Genomic DNA, 21,796 nt, shown 5'->3' with positions numbered 1-21,796 from the left:
ATCCAGGCTGCCAGGGAGAGCAGGGTGATGCACAGGAACCCACCAGAGCCAGGCAGCCTGTTCCCACCATCCCTCACACGTGCTTTTTCTCTGATTCCCAGCCTAAATAAGGCTTTGGGGAGGAAATTAATGAACAGCAAAGCTGATTACAAAGAACAATACAATGACTCAATCTGTTTCTTTTACCTCAATTGTATAAAGCTTTTACATTTATGAAGGTTTCTCTCAGTACACAATGAAACAGCCCTCTGAGGGAAGCGGTAATGGCCCTGGAGACTTTTTGAACAAGACTGGACAAAACACCGCCGGAACAATCCCAAAGGAAGGACCAGATGATCTAACAGGTCTTTTGCATCTTTAATTCCTCACCCTTTTCTTTCTCCTCCCGGTTCAGGCGTGGGGGTTTTTTAGCTGCTGCTAATTAGATGTTAATGCGGGAGCGGCTGCGTGTAGGAGAAACATCGGGGCCCTAAATGACAACCAGATCACAGGGCTGAGGGTCCTTATTCTCGGCACGGAAAATCTCCCTCTGGAAGCAAAACAGACTGTAAAATGCTGGTATCCTTTCCACAGCGGGATGGATTGCTCCTGCAGCCACCAGCTGTCACTCTGGGTGACATCGGTGCCAGCTCTGCATCTCCTCCCTCTCTGTCCCCACATCCAGCCTCTTCACCAGTGCATGACAAGGATCCCCAAAGTTGTTTTGCCTATCCAGGGACAAAGGGAAAACCCCACCAGCACAAGACACACCGAAACAACCTGAGTTTGGTTCAGTCCTAATAGCAACCAGCTCTCCTGGCTGCCCCTTTGCAGAGCATCTCCCAGGAGAAGGCAACAGGATGCTGTCCCCATCACCTCCTCCTGCTCCTCCCTGCTGTTTGTGGGCTATTTGGGTCATCTCTAGCACCTGCAAGGAGCTGAGCCGAGCTGTTTGTGCTGAAATCAATGAGGTGACACAGAGGCAGAAGTCTGAGCCCCTGCCCCTGGTGCCCAGCCCCGCCAGGGGACAATCGCTGCGGCTGTCACTGCCAGCACAACCCTGAACAGACTGGCAAAATCATTTCAGTCACAAAAAACCTCCAAAACCATCGAGTCCAACTGTGACACATCCTCACCTCGTCACCCCGAGCAGAGCACCGAGTGCCATGTCCTTGGACACCTGCAGGGATGGGGGCTCCACCACCCAACAGTGCTGAGAGATTTCTCCTGGCCCCATGCTGCCTCCTCCTTTCCCTGCTGCCTGAGGTACGAGGAAGGAACAGCCTGCCCGAGCAGCCTACCACACATTTTCCCCTCCAACATGTCCTTTTTCCCCCAAATTTCAGAAATTCAGCCTGTCTGGGTTCTGCAATAGCCTTTGCAGACCCATTTGCCTATTACCCTACAGTTCAGGAGTTCAAACTGCCTGGGTTCTGTAAGGTACAAACATAAAACCCATTTTGTAGACATTAGCACCCATCTCTCCTGAAGACCCTCACCCATCGAGTTGTTTGTAGAGACATCAGCACCCATCTTTCCCATCCTGCTTCCACACTGGAGCACATTCATACCTCGAGGTCCACATGGAAGACCAAGAACGGATGGGGAGCCTCAAATCAGTGGCAGTGGGATGTCAGTGGGGTCAGAGCCCCACCACCAGCACCCCTATGGGCAGTGACCTCCTCCCTCCAGCCCCAGTTCCTAAGCCCAGCCATGACAGGAACAAAAGCCACTGCTCAGAGACACATTTACGACCCTCCAAGAGGGAGCCCGCTGACAGCTTAACGAGCTTTTTGTTTTTCAAGTAGTGGTTTTATATTTACGACCTGAAAGGGAAAGATGCAAGTAGGCAGGGAGGATCGGGGGCTATCTGCTCCTTCTGCTCCTGACCCGATGCTGTCCAAGCCACATCCAAGCCGTTCCGGAAAGCCATAAAAAACGATTGCGTTTCAGCTTTTTCCCCCCTCCTTCTTTCTCTCTCCCCTCCACTAAAACCAAAAAAAAAGCACCTTTTTTTGGTGGTGCTCACTTCTTGTTAATGTTCACCCCAAGGAAAAGCATCAAATATTAATGCGGGAAGCTTCAGAGAGCTCACACCGGAAACCAGAGGCCCCATATGTTGTGGAGTATCCCAGTGGATGTGAGATCCCACCAGTCCAATCCCCAAGGCCTGGCTCTTTAATGCCTGGGAAGGAAGGAGGAGGCCAGAAGCTGAGTTTTTACGAGCACCAGGGATCACATTCCTGGGATATCAGCCCAGAGTTACACTTAGAGGAGGAAAAAAACTTTAGGGAAAAAAAATCCAAACCCCACCACCCTTCCCCAGGATGCTGCACTGTTATTTATAAGCTTAAGAGTGAAAAGAGAGGGCAAAACTCCCTGGGTTTGTTGGGTTTGGGTTTTGGGGTTTTTTTGGGTTTTTTTTTATCCCCATCATTAGCACAGCAGAGAAATGCCTTTGGGCTGCAAGAGCATTCCAGCCACCAGCAGGAAGATAAGGCTCTTCCTTCGCCTCCAGATTCCTTGGCAGAGAGGAGCCACATGGGGTTTAATTGCACACAGACAGAGATGCCACAGCCCTGACACCAACACGATAAGAGCTTTTGTCCCGTGGAAGGCTCACCCAGCTGATAAAGACCCTGCCCTGAGCCCCTAAAACCCAGAAGGGACCTTGGCTGAAGAGTTGCAAGGGACTGGTGGGGAATGTGGGAGGCCCAGATGTGCAATGCAACATCTGGAAGGGGAATGGAGCCGTGTGCCATGGACACAGTGCCTGCTGCAGGTGACGTTGAAAACACACGTCCCCCCTCCCAGGGAGGAAAGCACCCCCGTGTGCTTGGTGGTGACATCTCTGTGCCGAAATGCTGGGACTCAGTGACCTCTGATGGCTTTCCCAACCTGCAGAGCTGTGTCCAGCTCTGGGGCCTCCAGCACAAGGAGGACTCAGAGTTGCTGGAGCCGGTCCAGAGGAGGCCAAGGAGATGCTCCAAGGGCTGGAGAGCCTCTGCAAGGAGCCAGGCTGGGAGAGCTGGGGGGTCACCTGGAGAGGAGAAGGCTCCAGGGAGAGCTCAGAGCCCCTTCCAGTGTCTAAAGGGGCTCCAGGAGAGCTGGTGAGAGATTTTGGACAAGGGTCTGGAGGAACAGGACAACAGGGAATGGCTTCCCACTGCCAGAGAGCAGAGTTAGATTGAGTATTAGGGAGAAATGTTTCCCCGTAGAGTAGGGAGGCCCTGGCACAGGGTGCCCAGAGAAGCTGAGGCTGCCCCTGGATCTCTGGAAGTGCCCAAGACCAGGCTGGATGGGGCTTGGAGCACCCTGGGATAGGGGAAGGTGTCCCTGCCTGTGGTCTTTAAGCTTTAAGATTCCTCAAGATCCCTTCTGACCAAACCATTCATCAGATTCTGTGATCCCAGCTGCTGAGCTTGGGACATCTTTCCCTCAGCCCCCCTCCATCCCCACACAAACCCAGCGCGTGAGGCCCCAGCAGCCCTGGGTGCACAGCCAAAAAAAAAAATATATTAAAAAAAAATAAAAGAAAGGAAAAGAAAGCAAAAAGCCTTTTAAGTGGGCTTGAGCCAGAGCAGGGCAGCCCCCTCCCCGCTCCTCTTCCCCACTTATCGCTGCCCGGGGCTCTGCCCGGCGCCTGCCGATAATCAGGGAGCGCATTGAAACCCCGGCGCCAGACTGGATCCTTATCTCCTCCCGAGCAGGAATGCGGGCTGGGGGCTGCCCCTGGAGGAGGAGGAGGAGGAGGGGGAGGAAGAGCCCCCTCCCCTGGCCCTGCCGGCAGCCAGCAGGAGCCGGGCGGGCCGGGGGGACCCCGCGGGGCGCGCAGGCCTCGGTGCCCAGCCCCGGCTCCCGGCTCGGCCGCGGGGGTCGGAAGCGGCCCCGCCTTGCGCAAGGGCCGGTAATTATCCCCGGGGATAATGACTCCGCTTCATTTCCCCAGAAAGGCGAAGCTGGGTGCGGGGAATGCCCCCGGCATGAGCCGGGGGGACGCCAGGCGACAGCCGGGACAGCCCCAGAAGATGCCGGGTGAGCGCTGTGAGCCGTCCCCAAACCAGCCCAAGCCCTCAGGGCTCAGCCCGGGGACCCTCGCGGTCCCTCCCGTGGGACGGGACCCCCGAGCCTTCCTCGCTGGCGAGGAGGGCTCTGCCCAGCCCCCGGCTCTGGAGCTGCTGATCCTCATGGCCAACAGGACCGACAGGAACTTCCAGCCAGCCGACACCAGCGGCGAGGAGCGGAGCAGGGAGAGAGCCAAGCCCCGGCTCCCTCCAGGTGGGACAGCAGCCACGGCTCCAGCCTGGCGCTCCTCAGCTGCCCCCGGCATCAGGGCTGCGTGCTTTAACACCCAAAGAGAGCTCGCAGTGCTCGTTTTCACTGTTAGGAGCCCAGAAGTTCGCCCTCGGTGGCTGGAAAGCATCGCAGCGGGTACCCCGTGCCGTGGGTGCACGGACAGCAGCCCCCAGCTTCATCCCTGCCAGGGCCAGCCGCTCAGGGAAGGGCTCCTGATGCCATCAGAGCCCCAGGGAATTCGCAGCCAATTAAGGGGATATTTTAAAAAATCATAATGAAGGGCTAATGAAGTTTAGAAGCTGCCGACAGCAGCCATATGCCTCAAATATGCTGGGTACAGTCGGTGCCTAGGTAATGCAACTGCAGGTATCAGCTCGCCTAATTAGCTACCAGAAGAAAGTCTAATTTAAAACAAAGCTCTTATTTTATTTATTTGCTGACAGCAGCAGAGCAATTCCCTCCAGCATGAAGTGAAAGCAAACACACTGCCCTCAAAATAAACCACCACGGGCTTTTTAATTTTATCCTCCAACAAGTGTTCCCTGGTTAGTCCTTGGCAAGGGAGGGGCGGGGGGGAGGAAAAAAACCCCAAACAACAACAACAAAAACCCAACCTGCACTTCCATTAGCATTACAGAGGGCTTGCAAAGACAGCTCCCCACTTGTCACCACCCTGCCACAGAAAACAGCAACCCCTTGGGACTCCTCTGCTGTGCATGGAAATCTGCCTTTAATAAAATACCCCTGAGGAAATGTGTGTGCCACCTCTCCCACCCTCATTTGGGTCCTGATCTGGGGTGATGCCCCCTCATTTGGGTGGTACAATCTCCCTGATTTGTCCAGGTTGGTGTCTGGCTCCAGACCCACTGTTGAGAGGGGTAGGGCACCCACAAAAGCCAAGACTCCTGACCCTTCCCTTCCCTTCCTTCACCTCCGGATGCATCCAGAAGCAAACGTGGGGAGGGGAAAGGGAAATCCTAGAAGCACAGAGAGAGAGTGCAGGGCCACTGTGATTTTATTTAGTATCTTTATTTATTGAAGTGCTTTAAATAGATACGGATTGACTCTCCCGGCTCTGGCTATTACAGCTTGAAAGGGGAGCTGCAGGCAGCTCCTGGATTAATGCACATGCGGCTGCTTCCACGGATGCTCAGCATCCCACTCCATGTGGGACCTCCTCCTGTCTTCCAGACTTCACCTGGGGCCTCTGCATCCCCCTCCACAACGTCCTGGTGCCTCCACTGCTCCACATCCACCTCAAACCCTCTTCACCACCACCCTCAATCACCTCCACAGCCAAGACGGAGCCACCAGCTCCACCTTCCTCACAGGGTCCGAGCCCATCCGAGCAATCAGGGACTCATTCTTTCCTATCAGCACGTCCTGCCAACCATTTTTGGGTTTATGAATGCACAGAAAAGGCATGGCAAGACTTTATGGACAACACTGGCTGGGCCCTGCATTTTTCTTCCCGCTGATTAAAGTAATAATGCTCAGTTAAGGAGTAAGTAAAAAAAAATCACACCATTTTTAGGCAGCTAAGAAAGAAGAGGAAAATCTATTGCAGTGGCCCTGAACAAGCATTTCCCCAGGGTTTCGAGGCAGAAAACTTATCAGACACTGCTCTGATAACGTATTCAGGCTGAACCATTAGTCTTGGGCATAAAAAAAAGTGTAATAAAAGGTGCCCCTAACTCAAAACTGAGTGAGGAGGGGGAAATGGGGTTAAAACCCCCCCAAAGGCTGAGGAGCAGCAGCAGCTCCGGGGCTCGGTGGCATCCCCAGCACACACTCATGATGCTGGCAGTGGGCACCCACCTCCTGCCACTCAGGTGTCCAGGGACAGCTTGTCTCCTGCATGTTTAAAGCTGCAGAGAAGTGGGAAAATCAACATCCACAGCACCAGGAGGCTGGTGAAAGATTTCCCCAGGGATCCTCAATCATCCTCAACAATGTATTTTCTCATTCTGGCCTCATCTGGCTCCCCTGCTACGTCCCAGTCCCAATACCCATCTTACAACACCTTGCCCTCCACAAACACAGCTCCTTTTCTCCTCTGTAACTCCAAACCAGCCCTTTGTCCCAGGCACAAAGAGCTGTGAGGTTTCTGCTGTGGGTTTTTCCCTGCACTGTTTTCCCATCCGGCTTTTTTGGGAATGCCAGAGCACAAAGCAAGGCCAGCTGTGAGCTGTAGCTACTTTAAAAAAATTATCTCCACTGGAATTTTCTTCACATCTCCTGCCACGATGGGGATGACAACACAGTCTCAGACGGGTCCTCTTTCTGCTTAGCAACCACCCACTCACCTCTTAAATCCCATACAGATCACCCAACCTGGGGAAGCCAAGCAACACAAAATAAGCTGGGAACATCCCCCATCCTGCTTCCAAACCACCTTAAAATTGTCAAATTAGTTATCCTTGAGGGAAAAAGAATTTAAATCCATGTTTTTGTTGCCTCAGCTCCCCTCATACATGGATGGGAAGCTCATGGCACGAACAAGAGGCAAGCACAAAGCTGATTTTGTGAGTTCCTATTCCAGCGCCCCAGGCTCAGCCTCCCAAGCACACCCCAGGCTCCAGCCAAACCACCCCCCATTCCTAGGGCTGGTGACCCAAAAACCAACAGCCCACCAGCTCCAGTGCTGTCCCCACAGATGCTGAAGGCCACCACCTCCCCCAAAGGTGGTCAGGGACAAGGTCCACCCACAGCTTGGCACTCAATCCCAGCATCACCCAGCCCAATCCACTGCTTCCTCCCTCCTTTCTTCCCTCCAAGGCTGGTTTTCCAGGCAAAACAAGGATGGGAGTTACTCAGGCAGCATGTGACATGACCACCAGAAGGAGGGCATTGCATTACTGGAGCTAAAACTGGATCCTGGTTTCTATTGTCTATTCTTTTGTAGTGATGGGAAGAAAGAGCTGCTGCTCTGTAATCAGGCCTCTTCTGGCTGCTTCCCTGCTTTTAGGGCCAAGCAGGATAATGCCACGTTGCTTTCATGTGGCAAGAGAAGCTTATAAACAACACTATTACACTGCTACACCGCCGAAATTAAAGCCCTGCTCTGAGCCCCAGTCCCTCCCACAGGCAGAGCCTGCTTTGCCTCTGACTTAATTCCTTCTCCCAAAGTCTGCAGTCCAGGGAACAGACTGAATCTGGGCCTGAATAAGCACTTCTGAAATTCAGTGTCTCCCAAAATGATGTGCATTACCTATTTCTGAAAAAAGGAGTAATTCCTTCCAGCTTTTGCTAATGTACTCTCAGCAAACACTCGTTTCTTGTTTTCCCTCAGAGCAGGGCAGCTCCAGCTCACAGTTCACCCCAAAAATGGATCAAAGTCTTCTCTTCACTGATGCATCTTCACAGCTTTATTGTGTCTTTTGGTCCAAAGTGATTGAGATTAACCCCCACCCCACACCCCATAAAAATTCAGATTCTGAGCTCACCCATACACATGGAGCCTAAAACCTCCAGAGTGGATTCACTCAGCCAGAAATGATCTCAGCTGTGAAAAATCACAAGGGGCAGTCGCTTTCTCAGCAGTCTCAAAATAGAGGTTGTTTTTCTTTTTTTTTTTTTTAAATCAAAAGAGATGCCATCTCTCTGCATTATCTGCAATAAACATCCTGGTGCTGGAAGAAAGCACACTTCAGCTTTCCCGGCTCCAGGTTCTCATTTCCACCAGCTCCTTGAGAACCTCTTCCTGGTTTTCCAAGCCTTCTCCTGCACTGCATTAAGAGCCTGTCTCTGCAAAGAACATGCTTTAAAACCCAGGGGACTCTGCAATAGGACAAGGACTCCTTTCATCACCCAGTCCTCCCTCAGGTTCAGCTCCTCTTGGATTACAGCATCTCCTGGGCAGCTGGAGTGTCCCAAACCCAGTGAGGCAAGAGCCAGGTTTATTGTGGCACTGCCCAAGGGACAAACACCAGCCAGATCAAACCCTGGGGACACCCTGAGGGCCTGCAGAAGCTGCTGAAACCATGCCAGTGGAGGATGCTCTCCCCTCCACCATCCTGGTGCTCCGTTTTCGGAGGGGCCAGGAACTGCTGCTCCTCAAAAACATGGGAAGCCAAAGCTGCAGGACAATCCTGGCCCAGAAGTCTGTGACACCCCAACATTTGGGTCCCATGGTTGACATCAGTGCCCCACATCCAACATGCCAAGTGATTCCTCCCAGAGCTGGAAGGAAGCTTCCCGACCTCTCCCCGCTGACCCGAGCGTGGGATGCTCCTCTCCTGCTTCCCCTTCCATCTCAAACATCATTAGCAAAGGATCATTTCCTTCAAATTAAGGTCACCTGCTAACAAGTGCCTTTTGCCATGCCCTGAGAGCAGCCTCCAGCGCTTCCTTCACCTTGCCTAAAGTTTTTCCAGCATTTTCCTCAATCCTTCCTTGATTTCCAGGTGTCCCGTCTCTGCTCATACACCGTGGTCCCCTAAGCAGCAGAGCAAAGCCTGTTTTCCCATGGATCTGCTGCTCCAAATACTCCCTCCCACATGGCATTTGTGATCCCCAATAGTAGGTGGCAAGTGTTATGCTGTTGATGTTTGGGGTTGGTTTGTTTTGGGTTTTTTTTTAGTGGGATATTAATAGAGCACTCTCACTGGCCGACCAGCCTAGATAAAAACTTTATTGCTAATTTCCTAATCAGACAGGCACTTAATTACGAGACATCTGAGTCAGAGGGAGAGGGATGCAGACATACAAACAGCAAGGCAGCTAAGGAAAAAAAGAAGTCTGGGTTTGGGTTTTTTTTTTAGGAAATGAAGCTAAAAAAAGAAACACCCCCCCTTCCCAAACAAACAAGCAACAAAAAATAATCCAGCAAGCCCAAAGATAAATCCATGGGGATTTTTGGTGTTTTAGGCACAGGAGCTGCTCTTGGGGCAGGGGACAAGGTGGTCCAGAGGGGCTGGATCCCACGGGGGTCACGGCAGTGCCTCCCTCCCCCTGTGTCCCACATACAGCACAGTCCCCACGGGCTGTGAGCAGATGGTTTCCAAGCTGACAGGTTGCAAACAGCTCCGTGGAGCCGGCTGGGGAATCAGATATTGTCTCCATGCCTTTAGTCTGGGGAACAAAAGAGCTCTCCCAGCTCAAAAAGTTTGCTGGGAGACCTTGGTGCTTCTCCTGCTTTGGGGTTTCTTTTTCAAAGCACTTTTGCCCAGCTCAGAGCGCTCAGGTCTGATGCCTGTATGACTCTACAAGCTGCACATAACTTTTTCCACTTTTCCTCTGACTCTCCTCTCTGTAGCTGGAAAGAGACCACAAGGACAGCCTTGGTGCAGGGCACAGCACCCTTGCTTTTCCAGCGAGCTGCAGGCACTTCCTTTCTGGCAGAAATTTCTTCCTTCCACTTCCCATCAAACTTGCAAACACCATGAACTCAGGACAACCCAGCCAATCTTCTTCCCAGCATCCCTGTTGTTTATTTAGAGGAACCCCAAGGCTTGGAAACAGCCCTGGAGACCCCAGTCCTAAACACACAGCACAGCAGCATGCCAGGCACAGGACCCAAATCACCTTTTAGGGAGGGTTTATTTTATAAAACCATCCCTGAGCAGGCCACGCTGGATCCCCCCCCCACACCTACAGGGATGCAAAGCCCAGCCAAACTGCAGGATTCCGGCCTCCTTTGGCTTCCCTGCTGCTTTTAGCTCTGCAACTCGACCCTGGGCGGAACATATGGTTTGCATTCTCCCCCCTAAACTTTCCACAGGCTCCTTCCCCCGCCTCCCCGTGGCACACAAACCCCAGCCCTTGTTCTCTACGAGGAGGAATGGTGAGGCAGCCCTTCCCATCCTGCGAGGGAAGGAGAGGCTGCAGTAAAACCCCTCGGCCGAGACTGCTAAGTGGGCTTTGCTGTTCCGTGCAGGGGTCATTAACAACCCAGCTGGAGCGTCCCCGTCCTGCCAGCCAGGCCATAAATACTGAGGAAAACACAGCCAGTGGAGATGGAAAGGCAAGGGAGAGCAGCACAGCAAGAACTCGCTCTGCAAGGGAAGATTTCCCTTCCCCAGCCAGCCCAGGACCACTGGGGTCCTGTTGGTTTTCCCAGCTTTTACAGAGATGGGGCAACTGAGAGGTGTTTTAAAAGATTTTATTTAAGATTTTATTTTACCACACACTATTACTTCTAACATCAATCACCTATATTTTTACCCCATGTCATCCTACTACAATACATTGTTCACAATTTTAATTCTCTAAAATATCTAATTGTCCTGGCTTAGTATTTAGTTTAATATTTTAGCTTAGTATTTATTTTAAGATTTTTACAAAGCCGTATTTTAAAACTTATTAAAACTTACTTCTAATCCAATCTCTCGCTTAACAATATCATCTCTATTCCATAACCTTCCTAAGTCAACACACTTTATCTCAATATTTACACACAAATGTACAAGACTGTGTAAGCTTTCTATCAAATTTTAACAATTCTTCACAAATCCATTTCTCATCCAACCTCATCCCTCTGCACAAGTCAGAAACAGCATCCTTTAGGATGCAGGAATGGTGAACGGGTCCAGCAGTGCTCAGAGGATGTTCAGGGTAAAGCAGCAACTTCACCTCCTCTTTTCCCATCTTTTATTTTCCTGTTAGGCAGTTTTCATCTAATTTTCTGCTTCATCCAGTAGCCAGTCTTTTCCCCCTGAAAATGACTACAGCAGCTTAAGCTGGTCTTGGTTGAGCCAGAAGCCTGATCCAGCAGGAAGCAGCAAGTGGGATTCTTATGGAGCATTACCTTGCCTCACCAAAAAGCCAGGCATCACCTTCTCCCAGCCCAAAAATGGAGTTCAAAATCAACCCAAAGGCCCCTCCTTGCTCCCACTGTCCTCAAAGCACCGTGCTGGAGAGGAGCCCTGCGAGGGTTGTGGGATGGATGGATGGACAGACGGACGGATGGATGGATGCCCCTGGCCAAAACAGCGGCGGCTGTGATGGAAACCAGAAGCTTTGTGGTCTGTGAGCCTGACAGCCTTCCCAAGGCATGCCGAGCATTGCTGGCACGCCTGCGTGTCCCACACTGGCCTCCGGGCCACGTCTGAGGCAAAAACAACCAAAAATGCTCTGAATTGGTGAATTTCAGCAGCACAGGACCAGCAAGCCTGACAGCTTCCTGGAGCCGAGCACAGCACGGCTTCCTCTTAGCAGGTATTAAAAACCACACTTCAAAAAGGAAGAAAAGCCATCTATTTTTGACCTGCTCTGTGTTTAGGATCGGTGTTACTCAAGGTTTTAGCTGAACAGAGGAGGCCCTGCAGTAACCTGTGGTTTCCCCTGCTCCTTATCGCTCAGGATCCCTCCCTGTCAGCTGCGACCCCATCTGCAAAGCCGGCGTGTGGGTTTTTCCATCCCCGGCAGGACCGGCCCCAACACGCCCCAGACTCCCGGGGTTTTGCTATAAACTACAAAGGAACCTGCCCAATTCGCCCCAGTTTGCATAACCAGTTTATCCCAAGCATTTGTTTTAAAAGCTCAGCTCTGGTTAGTCACTCCTCAGCCCAAGCAAAACCCAACCCTCTTCCCGGCTTTTGGATCTTGCTTTTCCAGCTTTGGGCACAGCCAGCATTTTTTATCTTAGTGTATGAATTTTAGAAATATGAACTAAGTGCCTCGATGCCTTGTTTTATATATACACACACATATATATCATATGTATTTTATGTATATTGGGGTATCTAAAGGATCCACAAGCCAGGATAGGGATTAGCCACGAGGCTCTAAGTCCTTAAATCCAAACCGAGTCATTCACCAGTAGCAAACCATTAAGCAGAGACACATGGAGAAAAAAAGAAAAAGAAGGAATGAAAAGGGGGAGGAGAACAGTTTTATAGCCCTTGGCAGCCCACACCCCACTTCATCACACTCAGGATCCCAGTCACCCGAGCAGCTCCCCAGCCAAATCCCCTCTCCTGTAACAAATCCCGTTAGTGCCGACGCCGGAGCGCGGAAGGAGGCGCTTGCAAGGCTCTGGCTGCAGAAAAGCAGCCAAAATGATGTGCAAGGGGAATCAGACATGCTGCAGGAAAACCTGCTTCCACAACTGAGTCAGCATCTCCTCCTAAAGACTGAGGGAGGACAGCAGGAGCTGCAGGCCTGGGAGATGCGCTCGGATGGACCTGGCAGGGGAGCCCCAAGTGCCACCTCCTCTTCCTCTCTGCCCAGAGTGGCCCCAGGAATGACAGTGTGCACCCAGCAGTGACAGCACATCTACAAATGCCTCGCCCCAAAACACAGACTGATGGAACTCAGGGGAGACCCCAGTGAGCAGGGTAGGGATGCCACAGCCCCAGCAAGGAGCTGGGAGCACTGGGAACAGCTTAATCCCAGCCTAATTCAGATTTCCAGCAAAGCTCAACCCACTCTGTGAAGATGCCCCCCAGCCAGGGCCCAGACAGCAGAAGAGACAGGACATTTAAGCTTCTCCAAGATAAGCTGGCAGAGAAAACCCTTCCATGAACCCCTTCTCCAGCTCAGCGACCCAGACCGCTGATTACTTTTAATTGCTGTGTAATTGGACTCTGGGAGCCATGCTTTCATTTTAAGCCTGTCTCTACATTTCACATCTATCAAAGGGGGAAAGAAAAACCTTCAAAAGTAATATTCCAGTGCAAGGAACACCGTAGCACCCTCCAGCAACTGCCAAACCAGCCGTGGCAGCGGGGAGGCAAAGGCTGCACCCCTTGTTTGGGATAAACAGGGGTGGAGGGAGGTGCTGGGATCCCACACCTGGGCAGTGGCCACCCTAAAGGCAGCAGTGGCCCCAGGCCAGGCAGCAGGGCCACATTGCAGGATCCTCCCTGACGACCAGCACTAATTACTACCTTGGCTTGCAGGGCCCTGCAAAGCCCTCAGAGATGCCCCTCCAGGTGAGGGTGGGGACGCTTGTTCGGCTCCACGGAGGAAAAGCAAGCAGCAGACCGCAATTTTTTTCTCTTCTTTTTTTTTTTTTTTTTGGTTGTTTTAAATAGCAACCACATTCTGGCTGCTGGAAAACACCCTCCCTTCTGTTCTCCAAGCCAGCCCAAACAGATGGAGCCAATAACGCAGCCAGGCAATGGCGTAGGATGGTGACGGCCCGTGGGGGAGAGCACCCCCTGCTCACACACCCCAAGAGGGACAACCAGACCCCCTGAAGATGGCAGGGAGGCACAGCCCATCAACCCAGTGGAAGAATTTCACTTCACCCATCTCCATAAAACCCTCCAAAGCCCTGGTAGGATTCATGGAAGTGAAAAAACACCTCCAGGATCACCGAGTCCAACCTTTCACCAAACACCACCTTGTCAGCCATGGGATTGTCCTCCATCCCAATTGCTCCCAGTCCTCCAGCTAGCAGTCAGGAGGAATTACAGCTTCCCAGACACCATGGGAGTCCCACTGGAGGGTCAGTGAAACAAAGTCTTCACCTCAGTGCCTTCAGCCACTGCTGTGGATGCCCTCACGTGTACCCTTAACCTCACACCTGGAAAGCTCTGAGGACACTGCTGACAGTCCCAGGCGTGTCCCTCCTCCCAGGAATCTGTCCTGAGGAATTCCTGGGCTCTGCAACCTCCTGCCTAAGGAGAACTCCCACACTGCACAGTGCAGCAAACCCTTTTAATAGCCTCCTGCCCCCGCAAGCCACCGGGCAGGGAAGCCTGGATTTGTCTGGAATGTCCTGTCCCTGCATCCTGCCACCGCCCCAGGACGGGCAGGTACACCCACGAGCCTACCCAAAGGTGGGCAGCCCAAACTGCCCCATTTTAGTGGCTAAATGGGACCTGTAGAGGCATTTAAATGCTGTTGATGTGGAGAGAAGGGGGCAAGCAGGGGTCACTTCCATGTCAGTGGCACCTCCTAGGGAGGAGAGGAGCCCCACAAAAGGAAAGACTCACAAAGCAACAGCAGGACAAAGTCTGGGTGCAGAGAGCCTTGCTCTCACCTCAGCTGTGCCCTCACCTCCCATCATTGAAGAGCCACCACGCCGTCTCCATACAGCTCCAACAGGGAGGGATGCCTGGCAGGGAGGAGCATCATGGTGCCTTCCAGGAAGGAGTATTCCCCATCTCCCACCCTGCACTCCAACCCTCTCAGCCACGTTTACCTGCACAGCCTTTGGTTCCACACATCAAGGTGTGCTGCACCTCATCCCTAGCACAAGACAAAGCATCCAAAAATGATGTCACATGCAGCAACATCAGCCCCAAGAGCATTTCCCCACCTCCAGGGAAGCTTTTTTTCACGCCCCACACCTCTTCCCAGCATTCTGTACCATCCTGTACCTGCAGGGATCCTCAGCTGATGCCCCCAGCATCATTCCCACAGAGCTCCCAAGCCCACCCATCTCGGATGTCCTGGGCTCTCCTCCTGCGGCGGCCCCCACTCGAGAGGGAGGCAGATGGATCTAATAGGCATTAAACGTCTCAAAATGAGATTTTCCACGCTCTTTCAAAGGGAAACAATCCCTCAGCTCTCACACTGGGTGCAGGCTTGTGAAAGAGGGGAGCAAAGGTTATTCACAGGGTCTTGAAGGAAACCACACCAGCAGGACCCCCCAGAAGCAGGAGAGATTCTGGGATGTGACTTTTGTGTCTGGCTCCACCACAACTGGGCTGACAGCCTGTGCTCACAGCCCTGGGTATTCCAGCTGGGAAGGGATCACTCGTGGTACAAACCAGCCCTTTTCCTCTCCTCTGTTATTCCCAAAAGATGTGGGAATAAACTGGGGAGAGAAGCGAGGGCAGCTGTACTGTACATGTGTGTGTGCACAGGTATTACACAAAATGCTCCCCAAATCCCCAAAACCCTTCCTCTTCTGAAGGGACTTGCTTCCCTGGAGAAAGGGACAGCCCAGACCTTGAATTCCAGGACAGAAAAGCTCTGCTCACTTTTCTTCTTGTATAACCAGGTATGTTATTACTCTTAAGTAATAATATAAGTAATGAGTGTCTCAACTCGCACCCTTCACCTCCCAGGGTATAAAAAACAACAAACAACACAACACACCATCACTGCCTTAAGATCACACAGCAAGCAAGGCCAAAGGGGAAAAATAGCTCTAAACCATTTGATTTTTAAATGCTGGGGGACTCTGTCAGCTACATCCACCCAGACCAAGCTGTGCACGACAGACAGTGGGATGCAGCTCTTGATTTATATTTCACTTGGATAAACACAAGTGCCATGGTCACAGGCCCTATTTTGGGCCTCCAGTGCCACTGCCATGTCTGCAATCGCCGTGCTCGTACCCCACGTGGCTTCACAGCCATTCCCAAGGCTTGGGACCTGGTAATTCCTCCTCGTTGCAGCAAGGAATTAGCTGAAAAGGGGATGTTTCACCAAACAAGTGAGAGCTTGGCCATCAATCCCCAGCAGACAGGGGCTGAAACACAAGGAGAGAACACACCAATGTCTCCATGGATGCTCCAGCCAAGCAGGCAAGGGAAGGGGCCTGCAAAGCCCATGGGAAGGTGAGAAGCAGAGCTCACACACCAGACAAACACTTTTTTTTTGCCTCTCAGGCTGTAGGATGTGGGAAACAGGGTCGCTTCTTACACAGGACACCCTGCCTGTGCTGAGCGTGGTGGTGACACAGGGCTTGCTTTGCTTCCATGCTTCTTCCCTTTCTCCACGGAGAAAGACTGGGCTGCCTGTAGAAACACAAACTTGTCGCTGCCGTCCCTTGACCAGGATACTCCCCCAGCCATCAGGAGTTTGGTTTAAAGCTTCCAGCTCCAACCTCCCAGTTACACCAGTCAGGGAGGAGGCCCAGGTGCTCCCCACCAGCCCGGGTGTTCCACTGCAAACCTGACCCAGCTACACCACACCTGTGTGGGTCTGGGGGAGCCCTCTGGAACTAGGAAAAGCCTCCCTAAAAGTGGGAGAAGCCACCCAAGGCAGGAGGGAGCAGAGGAGACCCAGGCTGCAGCAGGGAGGGACTCGCAGGAGATTAAAGGCAGAGTGCAGGACACGCTGGAGCAAGCCCCGTGCTAAATAATTCCTGCTTCCCTTCCCTTTCCTCGTTTTCCAGCGTGGCTTCACCCAGCTTTTCCCAGCCTGGCTGGCGTTTGATCTCTGCCTTTCCCTCAGCAGAGGTGCTGAGCCCAATAAAAATTTAAGAAAAAAACCCCCAAAAAACGGGGGTTGAGCCCCTTAAAAAAAAAAAAAAAAAAGGCAAATAGGAGAGGGATGGAAAAAAAAAATCCCCTAAAAATCCAAGCTCAGCAAACACGTGGCTGCTACCAGCCCAGCCCAGCGGTTTGGGATGGGGAACGGGCTCCGGAGGAGGAGGAGGAGGAGGAGAAGGCAGCAGCTCTTCCCCTCGCTGAGGAGCAGGTCTGGGGCTGCCAGCCCAGCGCATTCCTGTGCCATGAGTCAGGCCTCCGAAAAACCAGGAGGCTTCAGACATAATTCTCGGTGCAGCCTTTGGGATGCTTTGCTCTGCGGGCTGCCCCGTCCGAGGGCCTTGCTCCCCAAGGGGGGCAGAAATGCTTTAATGCTTTATCCCAGCTGGCACCCTGAGGAACAGCATCGCCCTCCGTGCAGGGAGCCCAGGAGAGCACAGCGAGCCCACACTCCAGAAGTGAGATTTTTACTGAGGGTAAAAATGCCAGCGGCAGGCAGGCAGGGCTGCAGGGAAGAGAGGGAGGATTCATGGAGTGTTCGGGAGGTGCAGCAGCCAGCCAGGGGCCTCCAGGCTGCCACCGACGGAGTCCAGGGAGGGAGGGTGGGTGTGAAACCAGACATCAGAGCAGCTTTCCAGGCTTTTCTCTGGGCTTTCTCTGACTCTACCAAGCCAGAGCTGCTCAATTCCCAGCCCTAGTGCAGCCCCACTGCAGGTCACATAGGATTTGCTCCGGCCTAACATGAGGGCAGACATCACTCAGAAGCTGCTGCTCACCACAAAGGCTCTGCTTTTTGGAGACACAGCACACACAATATTTCCTTAAGGTTCTGAGCTCTGGCAGAGTCAGGGCAGGATCACCAGGCTCCCCTCAGCCCAAGGTGAATTCTCAGCCCCACTGCAGGTCACACAGGATTTGCTCCGGCCTAATGTGAGGGGAGACATCACTTGGAAGCTGCTGGTTCACTGATTCTGGTTCACCACAAAGGTTCTGCTTTTTGGAGAAACAGCTCGTACAACATTTCCTTAAGGTCCCGAACTCCAGCAGAGCCAGGGAAGGATCACCCAGGCTCCCCTCAGCCCCACTGCAGGTCACCCAGGATTTGCTCCAGCCTAACATGAGAGGAGACATCACTCAGAAGCTGCTGGCTCACCACAAAGGCTCTGCCTTTTGGAGAAACAGCTCACACAACATTTCCTTAAGGTCCTGAGCTCTGGCAGAGCCAGGGAAGGATCACGCATGCTCCCTCAGCCCAAGGTGAATTCTCAGCCCCACTGCAGGTCACACAGGATTTGTTCCAGCCTAATGTGAGGGGAGACATCAGTCGGAAGCTGCTGGCTCACCACAAAGGCTCTCTGCTTTTTGGAGACACAGAGCACACAACATTTTCCTTAAGGTCCTGAGCTCTGGCAGAGCCAGGGCAGGATCACCCAGGCTCCCTCAGCCCAAGGTGAGCAGAAGGGAGTCACAGACTGGTTTGGCATGGAGGGACCTTAAAGTTCATCTCATTCCAGCCCCACTGCCACAGGCAGGGACACCTTGCACTGGACCAGGACCCAATTCCACCTGGTCCCGACCAGTTCCAGGAGGGATAAGACTCTGTTGTCAGCAGACCCAGATGCCCTGCACAGAGCCCAGCATCCCAAGGGCCAGGGCTGTGTCAGCTCGGTGCCACCGTGCTCTGACTCACAGGCAGGGGTGGCTTGCACAATACAACTGATTACAGCAAATTACAGCTTTGCAGACTATGGAAAACCAAAATTGGAGCCAGTGGGCCTCCAACTGCCACAGAGGAGCTGATGGCAGCCACTGAGCGGCTCAGGCATCCCTTGCACCCCTGTTAATCCCCTCTTCCCATGGGTGGGATGGCAGGAAGGGGGCAGAGGGAATGGGCTGATGATATATCTCCCCCCAGGAAATGTTTTCACTCACATTAGCATCGCTAAAGCCAGGCAGATATAAATGAGTACGAAACAGCAGGAACCTGTGGCTTTATGGCACCAACATCTGCTGTAATGAACTCCTCAGACTCCGCACAGCCCCCTCTGTCCTCACCTCACAGCATTCCTGGCCTGGCACTGGCCTGGCAGCCTGGCTTTGCCCAGCAAAGCCCAGCTCAGGACTCTACCAAAACCCCACAGGGCTGCCAGGATTATCCCAATGGGAGGGAGAAAGCCATGGGGATGCCACTGCTGCAAATGGAAGGGAAACAGAGCTCCCTGCAGCATCTTGGCTCTCTTAAGTGACCCAAAATACAGATCTGGTTTTTACATATGTTTATGTATATAATTCCTGTTGGACTAGGACAGGGATGGAAAGGGAACCAGCATCTACAGCACCCCAGGGACCCAGGGGACCCTACAGAGATGAAGGACACAGCTGAACCCTCCAAGCTCCTTACAGGGTCAGCTTTTGCTTTCTAAGCAGAGTAAATGCAAGCTGGATTTCCTCCCTGCCCCCCACAACTACAATTTCCAAGTGATTCTGCCTGCTCTAAAGTAGCCTTTTTTCCATTTCTCTCCTTTTTTTGTTGTTGTTTCAGTATTTCCCTCTGCTGCTACCACAGAGAGCACCAGCTTCTGAGGGAGAGAGAGAGGGCTCCACAACAAAGCAGGTGAAGAAGATAAAAAAAACCCTGAGCAGATCCTTCCCCACACCCCTGTCCTCAAGCCTCCACTTCCAAAGGGCAGGATTTGATAGGCAACAGGTCCTGGAGCATTTCTTCCCCAGCCATCTGCTCACGCTGGCAGCAGGCAGGCAGCCTCCTGCCACCCGTGTCCTCATGCTGCTTGGGGACAGCAGTGCTGCTGTCCCCCCTCCAGCCCCTGTCCCTGGGTGTTTTCCTGCTGCTGGCAGGGCAGAAGGATGGAAGGATGCTCCTTCAGCAGGATGACAGCTGTCCAAAAACACCTTTGTCAGCCGAGTCCCCGCTTCCAGAGTCACCCTCTGGATTTCAGCCGCCCTCCTACAGCCTCTGTGCAGCCCCGCAGGGAAAGACCCTCCAGCAAGCTCCAAATCCTCACCCCAAATTGTTTTCCTAGCCAGAGGAGCAGGGTGAAGCCTGGAGAGCAGGCTGGCAGGTAAAGCCCCAGGCTCAGGGACACGCTGGGAGCTGGCTTCCCCCAGCAGTGCTCCTGGGGATGGATGAGTGGACCAGATGCTTTCTGGGTTTCAAACCCCCATCCAAAACCACACTTCTACCCCCATTCTGCAAAACCCGGCACAAACAACATGTGCCTTCTTTGTTATTGAAAGAGAAAATTGTTTTCTGGGTGAAAACAGTTCTGGGTGAAAACAATTCTGCCTCTCCCTAAAAACCAGGCAAGGATGGGGAAGGGAATGGATGATCACCCGGGCTGAGCACCTATCTCAGCTCCCTCCTCTGCACCATCACATGCCACCACTACACAGCTCTCCTGGAGAAACACTAATTATAGCTCTCCAGCTAAAAACTTTATTATACACACACGTACATATGCCAGATTAGCAGCACAGTGCCTTGAGAGAGCTCCCCAGACTCAAACTGAGCCAGGTGGGTCAGGTTTAACTTGTTTTTTTCCTTCTTCATTCCCTCCCTCCCTTCCTCCTGCCCAGTTTTATTTCAACCCCTGCATGAACTTGGCGCACACAAAAACAAGAGGACAGAGCCAGGCTCGAACACGGTGATATCCCCAACTCCCCTGAGCGTGCAGGAAAGCTTGGCTAAACCCTAACCTTTTTCTCTTCGGCTAATCCAGCCTGGCTAATCCAGCCTGGCTGATCCAGCCTTCCCAAACCCCCGGTGCTGTGCAGAGCCTCTGAGCCCCTCGCTGCCCATCCCCAGGGCACCGCTGCCAGCCAAGCAGGAGCACACCAGTTGCAAGCTCTCAAACCTCTCCCTTCCCACCGAGGGAGAGTTCCTTCTGCCTGGAGGACGCTGCTGCAGCAAGGTCCAGGCCCCTGGATAAGTCAATAGTGCCATTCCTGTTCCCCATTTGCCGAAATACACTGGATCTTTGTGTGGCGGGGGCGGAAAAAATATTAATCTAATCAGGCTCCCTCCCTAAAATTCCTCGTCACCTTAATTACGCTTCAGAAAAGAAGGCTTGGTTCATTTTCCTAGAAAATCAGCTCGTCAGGAGACGCTTTCAACTCCTTAACAAGAGCGATCTGTGCTTCGCGACGCGTCCTCAAACCCTCGCCGGGAGCTGCGGGGAGCGACAGATCCCGAATTCCCGCCGGGATAACGACCTTGCCCAACACGGCTACGGTCTCTGCCAGCCTCCAAAAAAAATCCAACTTTACAGGGCTGCCCTTCTGAGCTCTACACTCGAGCACATCTTTTTACAGGCGGAGAACAAACGCGGGCGGCTGTGCTCTGCCACCGCCGGAGGATGACAAAGGACGAAGTGCCGAGGATGTCCAGGAGTTGTGGAGTGCGTGTGGGGGGAGAATACACGGAGGAAAGGCTGAGTTTGATCACAGGAGTCCTAACGAGAGAGGGCAGCAGGAGAGACGTGCCTCTGTTTCTCGTCCGCGGCAGGGATTGCTAACGGAAGGGCTGGATTTAAGTGCATCTCAATCACAAGATTGGGCTGCGCACAGGAAACTTTGAACAGCCATAGGAAAAGACCACTCGGCTGCCCGGCCATCAATCGCTCAGCTTATAAAAATGCAGCTTTAATAACCGATTTAAAAAAATATTAAAAAATCCAGGCTGGATAGTTACTTATTTTACCTACCGGGGAATCACAGCCGGCGCTACTACAAACAGGGCTGGGTTTGTTTTGCTTTTGCCAAGAAAAATAAATATATATATAGAGAGAGAGGGAGAGAGAGAAATATAAGGAAGCGGCACGGCGATGCGGGCAGGGAGCGGCGCTGGCAGCTCGCATCCCCCGGAGCATCCCCCCCGGAGCAGGGAGCGCTGCCAGCCCGTATCCCCGCGGAGCATCGGCGCGGGGAGCGCTGCCAGCCCCTATCCCCGCGGAGCATCCCCCGCGGAGCGGGGAGCGCTGCCAGCCCGCACCCACCCAGAACATCATCCCCCCGGACCGGAGCATCATCCTCCCCGGGAGCATCCCCCCGCAACGGCGCCGAGGGCGCCCGGCTCCCCCCTCGCCAACCCCTCCACCTTTATATTAAAGAAAAAAGAAATAAAAACACCAACTCGGCGTCCCAAGGCCGGGCACCTCAACCGCGGCGAACTTTTCTGGGGGGATGCTGCCCACCTCAGAGCCCCCCAAACTTGTGCCCCCCTTACCTGCGGCGGCCAGCGCCCGGCGGAGCAGCAGCGCGGGGAGGAAGAAGGAGAGGAGGAGGAGGGAGAGGCGGCGGGGGCCGGGCGGCGGCATGGCGGCGGCGGCAGCGGGATCGGCAGCGGCACCGGGAGCGGAGCGCTGCCCGCCCGCCTCGCCACACTGCCGGGC

The 21,796-nt window shown here is 53.2% G+C and overlaps 1 protein-coding gene across 2 annotated transcripts in view; it reads right to left on the bottom strand.

Moving 5' to 3' along the window:
* The window catches only part of UNC5B (unc-5 netrin receptor B), a 56,429-nt gene extending 34,639 nt beyond the window's left edge, over window positions 1–21,790 (bottom strand). For both annotated transcript variants that reach the window (XM_039696266.1, XM_039696267.1), the window contains exon 1: window positions 21,631–21,790. In XM_039696266.1, the coding sequence (XP_039552200.1) occupies window positions 21,631–21,721 (91 nt within the window). In that variant the 5' untranslated portion in view covers window positions 21,722–21,790. The remainder of the gene's footprint in view (window positions 1–21,630) is intronic.
* Between the last annotated feature and the right edge of the window lie 6 nt (window positions 21,791–21,796).

Source organism: Passer montanus, unplaced genomic scaffold (assembly GCF_014805655.1).
Source record: "Passer montanus isolate IOZ18808 unplaced genomic scaffold, ASM1480565v1 scaffold96, whole genome shotgun sequence".
NCBI lineage: Eukaryota > Metazoa > Chordata > Aves > Passeriformes > Passeridae > Passer > Passer montanus.
The sequence above is the reverse complement of the archived record's forward strand: the minus strand, read 5'-3'. Positions and strand labels throughout refer to the sequence as shown.